This window comes from Malaya genurostris, chromosome 2, assembly GCF_030247185.1.
Source record: "Malaya genurostris strain Urasoe2022 chromosome 2, Malgen_1.1, whole genome shotgun sequence".
Lineage (NCBI taxonomy): Eukaryota > Metazoa > Arthropoda > Insecta > Diptera > Culicidae > Malaya > Malaya genurostris.
Genome location: NC_080571.1, coordinates 320,133,368 through 320,151,479, shown reverse-complemented (window position 1 = coordinate 320,151,479; position 18,112 = coordinate 320,133,368). Strand labels below are relative to the sequence as shown.

Genomic DNA, 18,112 nt, shown 5'->3' with positions numbered 1-18,112 from the left:
AAACACAAACATTTTTTCACGAATATCAAAATAAAAATTTCTATACGCTAAATATACGATTCTGCCAACCAACCCCGCACAAAATTCGGCCATCCTAATAAAATTAATGTTTTATCGAGCCATCACGATTTACCCAAGCAAAAGAAAGGTTACACTGAAGATCGTTATAGCATTCTGTAGGGTTTGAATATCCTTTCCTGTGAAACCACGTTTTTGAGAACCGAATTTTAGACAGAGAAGGCCGATCAAATTCTACAACCAATATTTAAACATAAACTCTACTCAACTGGCGGCAATTTAATTACTACCAATGAGCTAGATGTTGGTAGCGATCAGTTGACAACTTGAGGTGTTCATTTATTACTTAACAATAACAATAAAGGGTTTAACCATGTTGATAGACCTCTATGGAATCAGAGAAAAAGGTTTTGGAGGTTTGCAAATTGCATTGCAAAACTCTCTTCAATATGTGTTATTTTTCAACCTCTTTTAGTTGACCGTCACAAAGCAGGAATGATGGTACGGTTTATGCTTGCATGCAAGTGACGATGCAAGTTTCATCGATCTTGATCAGCCAGTGCGTTACCCGTTACAACAGCAGGTAGTGCGCATGTAGGCGTTCATTTTTATCGCCGTGCATCAGTTATCCAATAACGGTAATGATGAATCGTGAATAGGTAAGATCGGGTAAAACATATTAATCGAATTAGAGGTATTGTCGTTAGGCTCTAATCCAGTTCCAGTATTTTTGCGGTGTAGATATCTGCTATCGTTTGTTTCAGACGACGAATGTTTGCACCATACCCTGCAGTTCGCAACACGCTGCGATAAAATTTTGGGATTAGAATAAATAATGTTATCTGTTTATGATTTGATGCAAGTTGACTCTGAATAAAGCATCGAAGTAGGCGGTGTAATAAACACCTCATTTGCAATCAGGTTTTACATGAACGTGATATGTGAAAATTGAAATCTTGCGGAACAGGTCTGTGGTTGTTATGATTTTGCGGATAAAGTAAAATATCAAATATGCATACAGTATCTTATTCTAAACAAAAAAGTTCTGTAACACAGTTTATGTATTGTCATCGCTTGGCTTACATGAAATTGTGCCTCTTTTGTAGTAAAATAGAGAAAAATATATTTTCTTAATTATTTTTGCTACAAATGCTATTAATTGGTTTAATAATTTCGAGCAACTATTTGATCCCCAGATAACGTCGGGTAACTGCTCCCTATTTCATCTCATTGGCAAGGACGTTATCTCAAAAACCAGATTTAGCCACTGAAATCACTATACTTTTGCTTAATTTGCCTTACTCCACATTGAGGAATGATTCACATTGAACATGACATAACCTCACAAAATGAACAGAATGAACTTTGATTGTTTACAGTTTAAAAGTTTATCAGAGGTTCATCACTCTTTCTGTCTAGTAAGATGATTTAACTTTTTTATTCATAGTTCCGGGATCCCACTTCTCCTCCGCAATTATCAGGAGGTGTTTTCTTATGGAACTGACGACTAGTATATTTTAAATCCTCGAAAAAAGGAGTAGGTTCCGATTATCAGCTATTCTTAGTGCATCTGATTGGCCTGGTAACAGTAAATAACCGATTAAATCAGCCAGTCCCAAAGTAAGTGTTATTAGAATTTTAAAATATATTTATATTATGAAACGAATATAACAAGAAGTTTTTGATAAGACAATTATTTTTACTGTTGTTTTTGATTCTCTTAAGCACCATAATCCCAGTATTTTTATTTAATTTGTATGATATCCGTATCGCTTGTTCAATCAAATAGCAATCATTTGATTTATATATAAGTGATGTATAGAACTGGGATGACCTCTATCAAAAATTATATATAAATTTTATAAAACTAGTGCGTTTCATAAATTGTTTCAATGTATGTTGTGTGGATATCTAGTAATGGTTATAGGGCGCGCCAAAAAATTTGACTCAGACTGGAAATTTCATTTGTTATATGAAAATCTTCTACAAATAACGTCAAGAAGAGTTTTATATTTCCTAAGATTATCTTATATATTTTACATGATGTTGAATACAATTTGTAGCTATCATTGGAAATTCTAAAAGTGCATAATCATTAGAATATCATATAATGTGAAAAGGAAAATTTAGCTCAGTGTAGGAATGAAACCAGTGCTACTAGATTTGCCATAATGGTTATTTCGTTAGTATTTAACGCGCACTTTCTACTAGTATTCGAAGCCGAAACAGTTTTATTGCAATATAAATATCAATAATATAATGAATCTAATGTCACGGATACTAAAAAAAACTTGTTGATGGTCATTTGAAGAAAAACAAATTTTCCTTTTCATAACATTTTGAGAAAACTTGACAACCTTGCGATACGAAATGAGATGAAAAGAAATCGTAATCAAGTGAATTACTAGCAAATTTTCATCTCATATTCTTGAAGATTTTCATTGCTTAGCGGTAATTTTACATTTTTTCATTCCATGATTAAACAAGTGAAAAGTCAATTATGAAGTTATCCAACATTGAATAATAGTGTATTTGTGAGAAATAATGATCATGTTTTGAGGCGAATCAATGTGTAAATTTACAGAAACATGACGAACTGTAAAACTTGAGACGAAAATGTTGTCTAAATTGGAGAGTGAATTTTGTTTTTCAATGGAAGAAACGATCATTGAAGGATTTAAAGCCAATTTTTCAAATGGGAAAGTGTGGCGCAAACTTAAATAAACATTTTAAAATTCAAAGTTTTGTTCACAAAAAGTGATTAAACGACAACACATGAAACTAATTTTGTTTTTTGCCTTTTCCGTATAGAAAGCCTATGCAACAGCTGTGAAAACCAACTTTGGCTCGGAGGGCCGAGTGTCATATACCATTCGACTCAGTTCGTCGATTATGCAAAATGTCGGTATGTGTGTATGTTTATGTAACAATAATCGGCCGACGGTGTCACTTAATTGCTCCCAAAATATCATCCAAAGTCTAGGGGCTTTGGGGGTTGGACGCTGGTCGTGATATAATTAATGCCATGTTCAAGCATTTGTTTAATCTAATCTAAATTTTTAGTAAACGTGATTTTGTAGAAGAAAGAAGCCTGAAGTAATGTTCGAGAGCATGAATTAAAAATGTCTCAACTATCGTAACAATAGATCCTGCTTCCATCAAAAGCTACCAGACTTCCTCTACATCTGCTAGTTTCTTCATTGAATTCTGCCAGGTCAACGAACGTAACCAGATTTGGTGGCTCGATGTCAAATATTAAATGGAAATAGAATTTTTCGCAGCTATCTTTAACCCGTCTCTCTTTCTTGCTGTAATATGAATAAAGCTTGAATGGCCCCCGCCAACATAACTGTGTAGTGGTTTATGGTAATAGGCTTTAAACAGTCAGCGTTAAATCATCGTAAAACACGGGAAGTTATTTTTCTCGCGGGAGGACGCCCCGAGACTATGGTCGGATCCGATACTTAAAATCTCGCCCAATTTTAGTCTCGATCGTGGCAGATTACTGTTTGATGAGCTAATACGCAGAACCGATTAAACCCACGTAATAATTCACCGTTTACGGAGGGGTTCCTCTTGAATCATTTGCAATTTAGAATTTTTGATTATTTTGTAAGGTTCTTGATTCAGATTTAGTAATTTTGTATTCCTGTTCACTTGCAGTATATTGGGCTATTCTAAAAGTTCCTAACACAGTGTAAACATTGTCCTTATTATAAGAAATATTGGGTTTGAAAGAATAGAGAAGAATTTTAGAACTGGTGATCCCCCTCGAAAACAACAATTATTTCATGAATTAGTCGTCATTTTAAGCTTCGGATTTTGCGTTGGTGTGGTTGTTTGTCTGAAAATATCGAGCGGGGGATATCCCAGAATTATTCGATGCTAATAATAAGCAACTTTTGAAAACGCCAACTCAAATTTATTGAGTAATTTAGAGTGAGAATTTACCGGTCAACCTGTAATGCGTATAAAATCTATTCTAAGACGCAATTCGATGACTGTCTATGCCTTCGGATCGATCTCATTAACTTTACGAATATTTTGTATTAACTGTGATTTCAGTTTCGTATGGTATTATTTTCCGTACTCACTGAAGAAGTTGGTTTATGTGTGAGGAACATTAAAATTAAATAATTGAACTGAAATTAGCAGATGCAGACTATTCATTTGTCTATATTTGAATGGTTATGTTTATTCATACAAAATGTCTCCACTCAAGGCAAATTTTTATAAAATGAGTAAGAATAAATAAACAAGCTGAACAATTTTAACAACTTGAACAAGCAAACAAGTAATCTACAATATGAAATGATGAACGAATTCCGAACGGAAAAACGAAAATTGTATAAATATAGAATTGTTGTTCCTTCAGATGACACCATGAAAAATTAGGGTCGAGAGCTTTATGGTTGCCGAAGCTACACTGATAAATCTTCAGCGACGTTGCCCGACGTTTTGGCCGTTTTTGATGGCCTTTTTCAAGGGAAACTGTAAAGTTGCCGTTATCACCATCATACATACAATTGCAACTTTTTAGGAACCTATGGTTTACTGAATAAAACTAAGTAGGACATAAACTGTATGGACGGCGGTTCAATTTTAAATTATTCGTAATTATCTCATATTAATAAACATTTTATCGTAAAATGCTTCAACAACACTCGTTTCTCTTCAATCGAGGCTCAGTTTAATTACCGTCAGTTGATCTCTTGAAATGACAAAATATCTCTTTCAATAGTGTGAGAGCGGCCTTCAAATGAGGTTCATGTAAACATTCGAATTGGTTCAAGATAATAGATGAAAGACAAACCAGATAGCTGAAATATCAATCACAGAATACACATAAATTAATTGTTTCCTCCTTTAGTTTTCATTTTTAATACTTTACTTCATTTATAATTCTATTCGTTCGAATTTGCTTACTACCAAGAGCGAAGGCGTTGAAGCAGGTAGACTACTTGGCACTCGAAACTGAGCAAACAAAACTACAAATGACTAGGTACGATTAATCAACTGACGATGAATTCCGGGAGCTTCACTTGAAAATGGCAGCAAAAGTCAAATGAATTAGTAGGGATATGCTGACTGTCAGCGGCCATAAATTTCATTTTCATCTTATATTATTCGATTGAAAATGAAATTTTACCACACTGCTTAGTACTACTCATTCTTATACAGAGCATGTTTTGAAAAGCGGCCCGTAGCGGTTTAATTTGATCTGTTGAAGCACAAGAATAATAAATGAAGCTACGAAAGGCCTCCGAACGCGTAATTTTATTCTATTCGAAAGGGTAATTGTTTAAATACTACTTCCAGCTTGGATCCAAACCATTAGTAACGGCAGGTTTTGCATAGTCAAATTAATTTCTTGGATGTTTTATGGAAGTCGTTAGTCGTTTCAAATTGCACATTTTACAACCGAGTCGACGGTTCTGTCACCCAATGAACTCCGCTACTGTTCGAATAAAAACTTTATTGAATCGTTAAAATTAATAATAAATAAATCGGGTAATAACACATTAACTTAAACTACCGATAATCGTCAGCATTCTGTCGATTTACTGTCCCTTTTTCATTGCAGCTTGTTTGCCTGCAGCGCCGTACGCCTTTCGGTAGAAGTTCCCAAACAGAAACAGAAAGATGGTGACGTTGATCACGAAGAAGAAACTGAGCGATCGTGGCACACTGCACTGGAAGGTGATGATCAGGAACAAATACACCAACATGATGCCGAACTGCGTCAACTGCAGCGTCGTCATGTACTTCTTCCACCAGAGGTACTTGTGGTAGCGGGGACCGAGGGCTGCTATCAGATAGTACGTGTACATCACGATATGCACGAAGGAGTTTACGAATCCGAGAAAGGCTCCTTGGGTTCCTGAATTTGGGAAGATAATTGATTGGTACGGAATCTCATTAACCTTTGGATTTGACCAGCTTCCTTACCGGGCAGGTATTTCAGGTAACCCCAGGTGAATACCGCCATTATGGTGTGATGATAGACGTGCAGAAATGATACTTGATTCTGCTTTTTGCGTAGCACGAAGAACACGGTGTCGAGAAGTTCCACCAACTTCAGCACGAAATACCACCAGGTGCACTTCCAAATCTGCGCGGATGTGAGGGATAATGAAAGAACGGATGAGTAATCAAAACAAACAGTACAAGTAATGAGAATAATTCTACGAGAGGAATTATTGCCCGAATATTTGTTTTGCAGTGTCACTAAAAGATATCTTTTTGATGAGTTTCGGATATGAAGTCTGCCGTGAATTAATTTTTTTCCTACTCTCTAATGATCATGACCTTCAATTACCGGTAACCGATAGGTGGTCGGGGGGAGTGGAGATACTCAGTTTCAATTAATTTGTATAATTCAAAATTATTATCATTATGATTCGATTCAATGAACCGGCCGGTAATCAAGCTATTGCGCATTTCGTCAGCGGCGGTTTTTGGGTGGTAATTTTTTCGTTCCAATATTCGACTTACCGTGAGCTGAAGATCGTTATCCGTAGTATTGTTGCTGTTGCTGCTGCTGCTGGCGTGGCAGGAAACGGTGAACATGTTGCTAATGCCGCCGAAGAAAAACGGTTGAACGCAGAGCACCGTGGAAAACACGACTTGGGCGGCGTTGTAGGAAATGAGAGCCGCCTTCAGTTCGATGGGTTTCCGATTTTGCATCCATCGTGGTCCGACGTGAAGCACAAATAGCAGATAGCAGGCGGCGATTGTTAGAACGGTAGTCGGTGAACCCATCAGTGGCCAGCTGTCTATGATGGGGTCTGTGAAGAGATTAAAATTACAACTCTATTAGATATAAATTGACCATACTTTAGAATCACTTTTGAATTGTTTTTTTGGCATTAAAAATGCCTTACTCTTCACTATATGGGGCCGGGTGTCAATTAAAAGTTTCAAAAATAGTCGCGTAACCTTTTTGTGTCATAATTTTGAACGTTAATAACTCGGTCATTTGTTGATGGATTGTTATAATTTAACAACCAATCGATTCGGAAACTTTTAACTTAAACATGTATGACGACGTCGTTTCAGTATTTCAATAGCATACTATTGAAAAAATGGTTAGAATCGACCTATGTTTTCATCCACCAATCCCCGTTGTGCAAAATGACGTCAACTTCTTGTTCGGCATAGGAGGCTTTGCGTCATGCATAAAAAACACCGCAACGTTATGCGTAGTATGAAGAGAAATCTATAAATATAGGCTGCACAATATTTCTTTGCCTAGTTGATGTTTGACTGTGAATGAAACAAGTAGCTCGTCCAGTGAGCTGATTACTGGATTGTGTATGCGTTCGCTCGCTGGATTGTCGCTTTTGCATTATGTGTTGGTGAAATTTCCTGTTGTCTGCGCAACACCGTGTTCGCTTGAGTATCTTATATATCATCTAGCTATTGAAGAACCGAATTAGCGTGGTTACCGATTCTTTTGAAATATCCCTTGTATTCAGCAAATTTTTGGTCGATTTTGCCATTAAAAATGCCTTACACTTCGCTTCCCGAGGCTGGGTGTCAATTTAAAACATGCAAAACTAATCGCGTAACATTTTTCTGTCATAATTTTAAACGCTTATAAATTAGTCATTTGTTGATGGATTTATATAATTCAACAACCAATCGATTCGGAAACATTTAACTTAAACTTATGAGATGACGTTATTTGAATATTTCAATTGCATACCTCGATGATTTGTTAATGGATTATCCTAATTTAAATGATTCCAAAGCTTCAATATTGTAAGCTTGAAAATGTTTTAATTTGTCAACGGATCGGTTTGCATACTTAAATCTCCATTCCCATACGAACAAAACGGTGGCGCGAAAATGGATTCAGTATAAAGTTGTGTTATGATGATAATCATAGATACTTCTTCTTCATTATATGTGACTGAACAAGTTGTTGTCTCACCAGGAATTAAACGCTTCAAAAGATTCAAAATTAAATTCTGAAACTTATCTAAAAGCGGCCTCCTCGGTTTAGTAGTATAAATGAGTTCCACAGGCTCACATATACAGTTCAATTAGATGCAATATCATATAGTATCAAAGATAAACTCAAGGTAAGTTTACCTGCGGTTTTACATGTATTGTTTGAATAGGAACCCTCGTAGAATTTGGTTAACCGCCAGTTTAAGTTTAATTATTATTTGCTTCAAAACAATAAACGTCTGATGACTACACGCGTTGTAACTATGACAATGTTCATTCATATGTTAATAACATCAAGTTACAATATTAACAAAATTTCGGAATTTTGTTGCGTATCCATTCCGTATATTCCTAATATGCCAAAGCGAAAATCAATGTAAATAACTAAATATTTTATGCGTACTGTTTCACATGCTTCCTTCCTCGTATTGTTGCCATATTATTTACCGACATTTTCCGAAGATTATTGACGATTTTGAAGAAGGATTAATAAAATTACACTATTACTGAGTGTACCGGTACAACATCTTTCGTTAAAATAAATAAAATCTTTTCTTGGATCAATTAACTGTTTATAAAATTAATAAGTTTGTACGTTTCTCGAAAATTATTATCATAAAATAAAAGTTTTATTTGTTCAGGTTTAAATGTTTAGGTTGTTTGTATCTAAAATTGAGCTTTCGGGTAACTTTGAATTCATCATAATTGACTTCTAGTTAAAGGACGTTATTCAAAAACTTAACAGTGTAAAAATTTGTGGAAAGGGATCAAAATTGAATAGAATCAATAATCAAGAAAGATTCTAATTGTCAATTTTATCATTCGCTAACAATCTCAGCGCTTAAACTAGAGCAAGTTTGTAATTAGTCAATTGAATATGTTTTTAGTCTAGTGTGTCATCATCATTATCATCTTTATTTTTGTATTAATTATGAAGACCCTAGAAACGTTTCATTTTTAATGTTATTGTGCTCGGTCGTGTCTTGAATACAACCCTCTAATTTTTTTTTGTAAAAAACCGAGAGAACTTATGTTACTATTCAATGTCGTTTTCGCTTGATGCCAAACCTAACCTAGTTTCCACCATAACTACTGTCAAACCGTTCGTTTGAAGCTAGTTTCGAGCCTAATTTCAACGTTGTTGAACTGAAAATCGAATCAGTTTCGATCCTGGTTTTTATATCAGGTTTGTTCAAACCCCCGTTGCTAAGTGCGAATCCAACACAGTTTTGGGAAAAGTGATTGTTTGATGAAACTATCCTGAGGTCTCAAGCAAAAACGACATAAGTAGGAACCTGATTGAACATTTACCTATTTTAATTTTACCCTTAAGGTCCATCAATTGAACAGAGACTAATGCGACTATTTAGCGGTTTAAATTGAACTCTAGGTGGACATGGATGAGCCGAAGGCGAAACGTGAAGTGCATATAAAAGAAATGCACACTGAAAAAAAATTGAACGGCTTTTCAGAAATCACCAAATTAACTTGACACGAAATTTATTAAACCTGTTTTAATCTACCTAGTGGAGTAATTGTACCTTTCTCACTAAAATTTCACGAGAAATCGATGCAAGGTTCATATTGGACATGTTGAAAAAATGTTTCCGGAACCGGAATCGGAAGACTGTCGCAGTTGCAGTTTCTAGGGCCAATAAATAGTCAGGTCTACTAGCTCGAAAAATTTTACAATCTACTTCGAAAATTTCGTGAATTATAAATTTCATCACTCTGGAAGACGGATCCGGATGAAATTTAACCTCATTCACTAGGATAATAAAATATTCAATTATTTGTTTCAATTAAGTTAAGTTAAGTTTAAAGTCATTCGTCTCTTTGGGCCTGAAAAGCTTTCTGATCCTATGTGCGGGGTTGTGGATCGAACCCAGATGGGCAACGTGAAAGGCATCGATTAACCCATCGTCCTCTAAGCTATTTACACAAAAACCTCCGTTTACGTAAACTTTTTTTACATTACCTCTTTTTACGTAACTTTGCTTACGACAAAAATCCCAAACAACGAAATCTTTTTTTACGTTGAAAATTGGTTTTGGTTTTTGCATACAATGAAAATCGTTTCCAGCTCATTTTTATTCCATGGAAATTACTACAATATGCGTATTTTCGGAACGGGTTTGATGAGTGGATGTCGGAAAACGATGTTTGAGGTGGTTCTGAATTCCAAGATGGCGACTTCCGGTTTATTGATATTCCTTGAAAACCCAGCGATTCTCACCGAAACTGATTCCACATGGCGAAAAAATCAGTTGTAAAAAGTTCTAGTGAACATTCTGCTCGAAGATATTTAAGAAAAAAGTTCACTAATAGAATAGAATATCTGATATGATTCTCGAACAGAAGATTTTTGGGGAATGAAATGGCAGAATATATGATGAATAAAATCGCCGATGAACAAAAACTGAACCTTTCTGAAAATGTTCAGTGCGCGTAGTAGGGATGTCCGATACCGAGTCGATACTTTGAGGTATCGATACTGTTAGTATCGATACTTTCGGTCTCGATACTTACAGTATAAAATGCCATCTTGTGACGTACTAATTGGTTTTTGGTAACCACACATCGGAAATTTTGAGCCAAAATGAAACGAAGATTACACGAAGACTTTGAAGTTGTTACATTATTATTATCTGTTTTGTGTTATTGTATATTGCATATTGTATACTATTTGTTTTTTCCATACTAACCTGGAGTAACCGCCAGTAATTCGGCTCCCTTTTTTAACACTAACCTTAAATTTTCAATAGTTTGAACATAATTATATTCCCCACTCTTTAACTCTCCCACCAACCTTGTATGTGTATGTATATATGTTAAATAATAATTGTAATTATATTGTACAAAAAAATACAATACATACTATGGCACCTCTGAGCTAAAGCTATGTGTCATATCAAATAAACGATCTGAAGAGAAAAAAACTTGCAGAATCGCAACACATTAAAGTCAAATCCCATTATGACGGAATGTTTTTTGTTTGTTTCAATTATAGAGGCAATAACCAGAAAGATTTTATAAGACTGTTTGCGGGGTTGGGAATCGAACCCAGGTGGGCTGCGTGAAAAGTATCGACTATACCTGTGTGAAAGGTATAGATTATACCCGTTCCCAATGGAACATTTTTTTTCTTCGGCTTCGACGAAGCGCCAGGCTCGTGCATGGATTGGTATGACGTGTACTAGCCGTCTTTGAAACTCGTTCTCGACAATCTCGCTTCGTCCCACAAATGCACTGAAAGAGAGTTCAATGAAAGAAAACCATCAACAAAACACGCACATAAAGGCCATACTCTCAGAGGATTCAATAATATCATTTTTCACACTCATAGCACTTTCTCTCAGTGCGCCTGTGGGACGACGCGAGATTGTCGAGAACGAATATCGACGACAGCTAGTCCACGTCATACCAATACATGAGCGAGCATGGTGCTTCCGTTCCGTTCGTCGTCCCGTCTTAATAGCAACAGGAATTGTTCCGATTTCTTCGCGTTTCGCCTTCGACTCATCAGTGCTTAAAGCAGTTCAAATTGAACTGCCATCTCGCGTCCAGCAGTTTAATTTAAACCGCTAGCTTAGCACTGATTATCCGAAGGCGAAACGCGAAGAAATTGAATAAAATATGTGTTTTTGTACAAACTAACAAAATCCCTAAATATTTAATAGGAATTGGCTTTTAGTGTAGTATCCGTGTATCGACATAAAGCTTTTTGAGAAAATATGTGAAATGTGAAATCATCATGGTTCCAACACAAAGCGGTTTTCTTTGATTCTTTGACGTGGACCAAATCTCGTGAAAGGCGAAGTGCAATTTATGTGGCAAGAAATATACGTATACTGGTGATGCAACAAATTTATGGAAAAACCTTTCTGTACATCTTGAAAAAAAAAGGCCACAGTCGACAATTTTATTTTATTCCGAAATGATTGCTGCGCAAGTATCAATTGATACTTACAGGTATCGATACTTTATTGCCTTTTGATACCTTGTATCGATACCCAAAATTTCGGTATCCCGATACCCTAGGTATCGATACTTTGCCTTCCGAGTACCATCCCTAGTGCGTAGTAAATCAATAGTGGTGATATATTTGAAATTTATTCGACACTACCGTGATAGTGGATTAATATCATTAATAAAAGAGGCAAGTGCTGTTAATAGTTACCCCCGGTTTGGTGGTTCAATGCTTAGGACGCTGGTCTTACAATCAAGTTGTCATATTTTCGAGCCTCGACCTGGAAGGGTTTCTAGTGTCAGTAGGACCCATAGTACTAGCCATGCAATGATGACGCTGTAAGAATCGGCTGCGAAGTCTGTTAAAACAGAAATGCCATATTCTACAAAAGGAATGTAATGCCAAGACTTTGCTTTGCTGTTAATAGTTATAATGATAATAGAAACTATAATAAAAACAATCACACAGCATGTTATGCATCTGATAAAAATAATTAGCCAATTTAGCTTGAATAACGTACGCTGAAGTAACAGGATCGCAGACTATCGCTATGCCAATTCAAACGCGCCATTCAAACGCTGCGCCTGCTGTGTTCGAAACATGCTTGCAATGCTACGCTCCTGTTACTTTTATAAATCAAATTCATCTCAAATAGTTCAGTTTAATCAACCAGCTAGAAATAAAGCCGCATGTCGTCGATATATAATCGCTGGAAAAGACTATTATTGTTCACAGAGTTTAAAATTGTTACGCATTTTCAATAAAAGAATCCAATCCAACATCCTTATATTCGTTTTTTTATTGTCTCATTCGTAAAGGACCGACACCAGAACAAACGAAGAGAGACAAAGCATTTTGGTTTCTCATTCAAAAAAAAAATAGTATAATTGCCAACGTCACTCTTTTCTCTGTGAAAGACGAAACAGAACTAACGTCTGCAGGGAGAATCAACAGAATTTAAATTCTTATTGTTTCATCGATGTATTGAAAATCTGCGACGCTTGGCTATAAAGAGTTTTATGCGCCCTTTATAATAAATAGAAACAATTACATTCCAGAACCTCTTTGAAAAACAAAACTAGTACAGATTCGAGTACCAACAGGTAAAAATCATTGTGAATCGTTTTCTGTCATTATCAATTCTCAAAGCTACGGATGAATATCAACACTGCACAATATGCGACGGGACTGAAAACCGAAAATGACAGAAAGGGAAAATGAAAGAAAGAGCACAATTTTGAAACTACTGTTCCGCTTATGTCATTGACTGGACATGGATTTCGTTGTCATAGTTTGCAAGCGAAACTGAGAATCTCTCGTCATTGACTTTTATTAGCTCTGGTTGTTCATATTGACCACCCCACGTTCATCGGAAATATCGCAGTCATTATTTCTCAGTTGCGATTCAGTTGGAAATTTATTCGGCAGAGATTTTTTTTTATTGATGAAAATATAATAATTAAATCTTGCACAAATCACATCAGGATTTGGACTGAAGCGTAGTGGAAATGCAGCTTCGAAATATCATCGGATACTCCTCTCCTTTTCGATTATCTCTTTAGCAATATTTCTGTAGGTGAAAATTCGTCATAATGTTTCACTGACACAAAAAATCATTTGTGAACTCAGAGGTGCAGAGTTTTATGGATGCTTGTTTCTTTAATGAAAATCTTGGAAGTGATTTTTTCATTCACTGAGTTTTTTTTGTAGAAAATCTCATGAACTGATTTTTTCACGAGTGATAATGAAATAAAATTTTTCTTATCATGATTTTCCCAACACTGATTGATATCACTACACCATCGGTACGATACTACTGAACTACCGGCTGTAAAAAGTTCGTGCATACCGCGGAGCATGCGATTCTGGGTAAGGTAAAAATGACTTGTCTCTACCTCAGCACCGCATTTAACAAAAACACACACCGGTAACAGACATCCGTGCCTTCTGATTACTTCAAAACGGTTGAAAACTCGAGCTTATGTGTGCTCGGTGCCGATGGACTCGCTTGTGTTTTTAACCCCGGTTTTCGGTGTTGGTTTTCGTTTTCTTCACCGTGTGTGCACAATCAGCGTGCTTTGTTCGTAGAGGCGGTGTTGTGTTTTTTTTTCTTACATACCACCGCATGTACGTGATGGTGCGCTTTGTAAGACGGTTTGACATATTAGATACTCATCACTTTGTAGTTCTGGAAATGGAAGTCCGGAGTTGTTGACCACTATTTCCTGTGCTTCCGGAATGGATACGCTTGGCCGTCAACTGATGAGGCCTATCGAATGGAACTGATTTGAGTACCCAGCAGCCCCATTTTTTAGTGTTTTGCATAACTACTCTGCATAACTGCTTGAAATGTTCAGCACTTTTTATCCTGTAATTCCGGAACCGGGAGTCGGATCAAGATGAAATTCAAGAATTTTCTATGGGATCATAAGGGAAAGGCAAAAATCAGACACTGAAAAACAATAAATGCTGCAAATTATTCATTTAATAACTATAAATTAATTGTGTTTTTTATCCAACGTATGACAGAGAATTGACATCATAAAAGATAATGAACGGACTAAGCACGGCAACAACAACTTGGAGAAATTAACGCAAAACAGCTTAGAGAATACGTTATTTTAAGGGTTGTCGTTCTTTAAATGCGCAATATTTTAATTGAAAATAAAAATGATTCAGATAAAATGAATTGAATTAATCTTCAAAGGACTCCTGGACTTGACATGCAATGAACCTTATCATTGCAATTGTCAAGGGCAAGGATGTTTGAAAAGAACATATGACGCCTGCAGACGATCACAGACGAGTAATTCAACCACGGCATGAAAGCTCTTTTGAAGTAGTTTTATATGTAAGTAGTCTCATCTGCACCTTTCTGCGCCTTTTGATGATAGAAAAGCTGGAATTTTGTAAGAAAAACATGAAAATGGCTCTATTTCATTAAACTGAAATGACAGCAGCATAGTATGTTTGAGAAAGTTGTGTAGTTTTTTATGATGAAAAACTTTGTAAAATATGAAAAACTCATATACATTGAAAATATATATGTTTTCTTACAAAAACTGGTTTTAGGACACCTTTTCAGAAAATACATTATATCATGAATTACACTTAAGTTACGGGAATAGTACCTTCTGAAAATTTGTTTGAAATGAATTTCTAAACAACTTTGCCGAAGTAACTTAGCCCCTATGTTGGCCCTGAGCCAAAATAATATTTTTATATCACTTTTAGGGGGATTAATTACATAAATAAAATTTGCCAAAAGATGGAGTCTATCATTCTGAGCAACTTTGTTGAAGATACTGTGCTTCGAAAACCACGTTTCTATGAATTATCAATTAAGAGCGTGAAATTGGGCTTTTGAACCACTGTGCATTGTAGCAGAGACACGCCTGAAGTTCTACCCATCAGTTTAAGGTTTGTTACGCTTAAATTTGAACGAAATTGATCCAAACCCATGATTCATGAATCGAAAACTTTTAATCATGGTGTATCATCATAACATGAAAACGAAATTCTTTTCCTCAAATCATGACTTCTTTTGCTGGGAGTTTCTTTTGTAGCTAGGGTTTATAGTTCTTCATTTCGAGCATGGACTAGAAAAAAAAACAATAGGTTGCCTAATCTGGGCAATCCCATTTCTAAGGTGTCACTTTTATTGCCCTTAATAAATACAAGTCTCCGGATTACAAAATAGGAAAAATTATATTACAATAAAGAAACCATCTCTCAAATTAACTTTAAACCGATGGTCTAGTTTTCGAATTAGTTCTTCTAACAAAAAATAGCCGAGAAAGACCGCCCTCACACCGGTGGACCCCCATAAACAGAACTGTGAGTTTGCGCTTCCGATGAAAACGGTCGATTTGTCACATTGTTAAGCTTGCTTGGATCGAAATGCTCCGGTTGCTCACATGTACGACTACCATTCGCAATATTTATTTTCGAGGGTGACATACAGTGATCGTAAATAAATTAAAAATTAATTTGAAAATGAGGCAAAATTAAATAGTTTTGTATCAATTTGACAATCCTCGTTTGATACATTTTAAATTTGCTTTGATAATGTATTTATCACTGAATTGATCATACCATAAAAATTCAAACATCACAAACTTTTATCCGAGTTTTTAGTTGTCAAGAGAAATGAATCTAATATCCTGTTTTTTCCTGGTTATAAGCAGGGACTCGGGTTAGATACAAGTTGTAACAAAATTTACATACTACAAAAAAAACAATAAATCTAGATTTGACGTTTAACTCTTAACTAGATTTCACACATTTTGAAGACATACCTGCACCTTTCGCCATATTCTCGTACTGCTGGGAAAATCTAAGAACGAAAGTAGTCATCCTGAGTTCTGTCGGCGATAATCCTATCCGTTAGCAAAGTGTTATTGGAAAATAGTCCAACCTTAGCTGCCTGATAAGTCACTGCACACAATCCAACCAGCAGTCACCGTTCCGACCGCCGTACTACGCGGTTGACAATCAATCACTTTCGACTTCCGTACCTCCGATCGCGAGCAGGTTAAAGGTAAGACTGGTGTCGGTACCGAGTGCAAGGCTATCCACGTCGTCCTGGTCGCAGTCCAGCCGACCTACCAAACAGGTTCAGTGCCGTCATCCCTTCCGGTGCGAAATTCCACAAAGAAAGTGAAATTTCTCCCTTTTCGGTGCAGCTTTCTGCAGTTCACGCCATGCAATTCTGCCGTGCCACGTGCAGCACCACAAAACGGACAGGTCCGATTCCGTTAATGGCTTCTGGCGGTACACTTTTTGCCATTTGCGGCTTTTTCTGTTTGTATGAGTGTGTCTGTCTGATTGAAAAACCCTTTCAAGGCGAAAGGGCTCAATTATTTACATAAATGCAGCATTTGTGTGACAAATGTGCAACCGATCTTGTCGGTATGAAAAAAAAAGGTTACGGTCTTCGTTCGGTTACGATTGATGTATGTAGGCAGGTTTTATAGAACTGTAATTTTCACACTACATGTCATAAGTGATATCTTTTTACTCGTTATGATTGGAGAGTTTAGCTTGTCATGGGTGATTAAACATGCGCGGTTACTGAGCTTCCATTTTTTTCAAATAAAGCTTCAGACCCAATGCGCTGTGATTTGATTTGACCGATCTAGTAGTCGAGATGGACGAGGCAACGCAGCATAATGGAGAAACGTCAAACAAAACATTTGTACTCTCGCTGTCATTCCCGGCCGTCATGGCTTTGCGTTGCACTTTATAAATAGTATCGTACTTCTGCAGTGTGTAGTGCAGCGAAGATCAACACCGAAGTGGCAAATGATGAGGAAAGTTTTCCGCTTTTTGCCAAATCGACACACACACTGGGTTCACAAAGCGGGTAAAAAGTGTATCGCTTACTAGACAGTGTGAAAGTCGAATTTTGTATTTGACTTTATGATTGTCGCGATTACCACGTTAACTGGAAAGGTCGGAGCCGATGGCTGGCTGTTGATATTCTAGAAAAAAATCTGAAATTTTCATGAGTGACGGAAAAGCATTTCGGAATTCGTGCCATATCATAAATCGTTCACAATATATTGTGTTTCATATGTATAAATTTTAAACATTTTTCAAAGCGAAATACAATCAATATTCAATAAAAATTAGTTTGCATACTAAACCAAAACTGTTTTTAACCACTACCACAAAAGCAACCCACGATTTATTTTTCGAGCCAAGAACAAGACGGGTAATAATGCGCATCGGGCATTATTGCACAGAAGCCCGCATATTATTTATTTCTCAAATAATCACATTTATCTTGGTTTATTAACAATTTTTGGACTAAAATGAAGTAATCGTCATTTTTTTTAATTTATTTTCTTCCATAAATACGTTTATTTCTTAAGGCAATTCACATAAGTTTCTTCGCCGTAGCATCATTTTTACATATAATTCTTATTCTAATATAATACTAATATAGTCACAACGATTTGAGTTTAATAAAACATGTTCCTTTCATTTTTAAATATCATATTATTTGAACCAAACGATTAACTGCTATAAATTATAAAATAAGCTGAAATTTTGATACATTTCGTTATTGATTTCATAACCTATTTCGAGTTTGTTTCAGCACAACATAAATCTTTGTGATTAACCTAACTTTAGTTAGTTTCACAATTTTTTTCGCTGCATGTA

General features: G+C 36.0%; 1 protein-coding gene across 1 annotated transcript; it reads right to left on the bottom strand.

The window, feature by feature from the left end:
- Positions 1-5,479: 5,479 nt before the first annotated feature.
- LOC131431267 (elongation of very long chain fatty acids protein AAEL008004) lies at positions 5,480-16,478 on the bottom strand. The gene is made up of 4 exons (XM_058596877.1): positions 16,243-16,478; positions 6,514-6,806; positions 5,968-6,130; positions 5,480-5,899 (listed from the first exon to the last, which is right to left on the bottom strand). Exons 1-4 carry the CDS (start codon positions 16,298-16,300, stop codon positions 5,580-5,582), a joined length of 834 nt encoding a protein of 277 aa, XP_058452860.1. The 5' UTR covers positions 16,301-16,478; the 3' UTR covers positions 5,480-5,579.
- Between the last annotated feature and the right edge of the window lie 1,634 nt (positions 16,479-18,112).